This window comes from Haplochromis burtoni, unplaced genomic scaffold (assembly GCF_018398535.1).
Source record: "Haplochromis burtoni strain Fernald_Lab_line unplaced genomic scaffold, NCSU_Asbu1 Contig_6704, whole genome shotgun sequence".
NCBI classification, from domain to species: domain Eukaryota; kingdom Metazoa; phylum Chordata; class Actinopteri; order Cichliformes; family Cichlidae; genus Haplochromis; species Haplochromis burtoni.
Genome location: NW_024589062.1, coordinates 1 through 1,180, shown reverse-complemented (window position 1 = coordinate 1,180; position 1,180 = coordinate 1). Strand labels below are relative to the sequence as shown.

General features: G+C 45.3%; 1 protein-coding gene across 1 annotated transcript; it reads right to left on the bottom strand.

Annotated features, from left to right (window-relative positions):
• Positions 1-6: 6 nt before the first annotated feature.
• LOC121814053 (condensin complex subunit 1-like) lies at positions 7-1,174 on the bottom strand. The gene is made up of 3 exons (XM_042218052.1): positions 611-1,174; positions 401-535; positions 7-318 (listed from the first exon to the last, which is right to left on the bottom strand). Exons 1-3 carry the CDS (start codon positions 797-799, stop codon positions 190-192), a joined length of 453 nt encoding a protein of 150 aa, XP_042073986.1. The 5' UTR covers positions 800-1,174; the 3' UTR covers positions 7-189.
• Positions 1,175-1,180: the final 6 nt, after the last annotated feature.

The following is a 1,180-nucleotide window of genomic DNA, read 5'->3' as shown; positions in this document are numbered from 1 at the left end:
GTCGAGCCAAGTCACTGTAGGCAGGCCCTTACAGCAGAGCAGGAATCCTCCTCTGCACTGCCAAGATTACCTGCCAGTCAAGGCAAGAGGAACCCAGCTCTCATTCAGCAAGCTCATATTCGCCTTGGTCTCATCACAGGGCAAAATGTGAATTAGTCTTAAATAATAAAATAAAACATCAGGGGAGATTCATAGCAATACTTGTGAATAATCACTCAGGTTTTGTTTACCAGGTGCTGTCCCCTCCAGTTTCTCTTTCAATTCTCTGAGTTTAGAAGTCTCCTTCTCCAGTGGTTTCTTCAGATCTGCACTGCTCAGCTGAAAGACAAGATAAATATTCTATTATATCAGGAAACCTGAAGAACACCTGCTATTTAGAGTTTGACGCATAGTTATTTACCTTGCAGCTATAAGGATTGTGTGCTATGAAGGCAGCCAGCAGTTGGATGGAACTCTTAACCACATTTATAGATTTGTCCATCAGCCGTCCAACAGCAAGCTCCATCACCTCGCTATACCGACACAGGGGCAGCGCCTAAACACAGATGACTTATGTTACCAGGAGCAACAGCATTCTTTTACAAACACAATAGCTGATGAGCAAACCTACTTTGCTATTGACGATGCGTGTGTAGACCTGCAGTACACGTGTTCTGACATGAGAGTGCGAGTCATGCAGATGCTCCTGCAGTGTGTCAAAGAAACGGTCACGGTCAGCTCTACCGGACTCATCTAGCCCATCACCGCACAGGACCCTCACAAGGATCTCTCCCAGCACCTCACAGACAGCAACACGCATTGTGTGACTCTGGGAAAAAGAAATGAAAAAGGTTGGAAATTAAGAATTTCAGTGAAACAATCTGTTAAATCCTACAAAAACAGAAAAACCTCACTAAGAACTCTGCCCTCAGATTACCAAAGACAAAACTCATGGCTCACTGAACAGTAAAGAAAGCTGGGTGAACTTCTTGCCTTTTTTAACACACACACACACACTCAGCACACAAACACACACACAGACATAAGACACGCTGTCAGCGACAACCCAGAAATTACTCCACTGTGACTGCAGAGGAATAATTTGGGTCGAGCCAAGTCACTGTAGGCAGGCCCTTACAGCAGAGCAGGAATCCTCCTCTGCACTGCCAAGATTACCTGCCAGTCAAGGCAAGAGAAACCC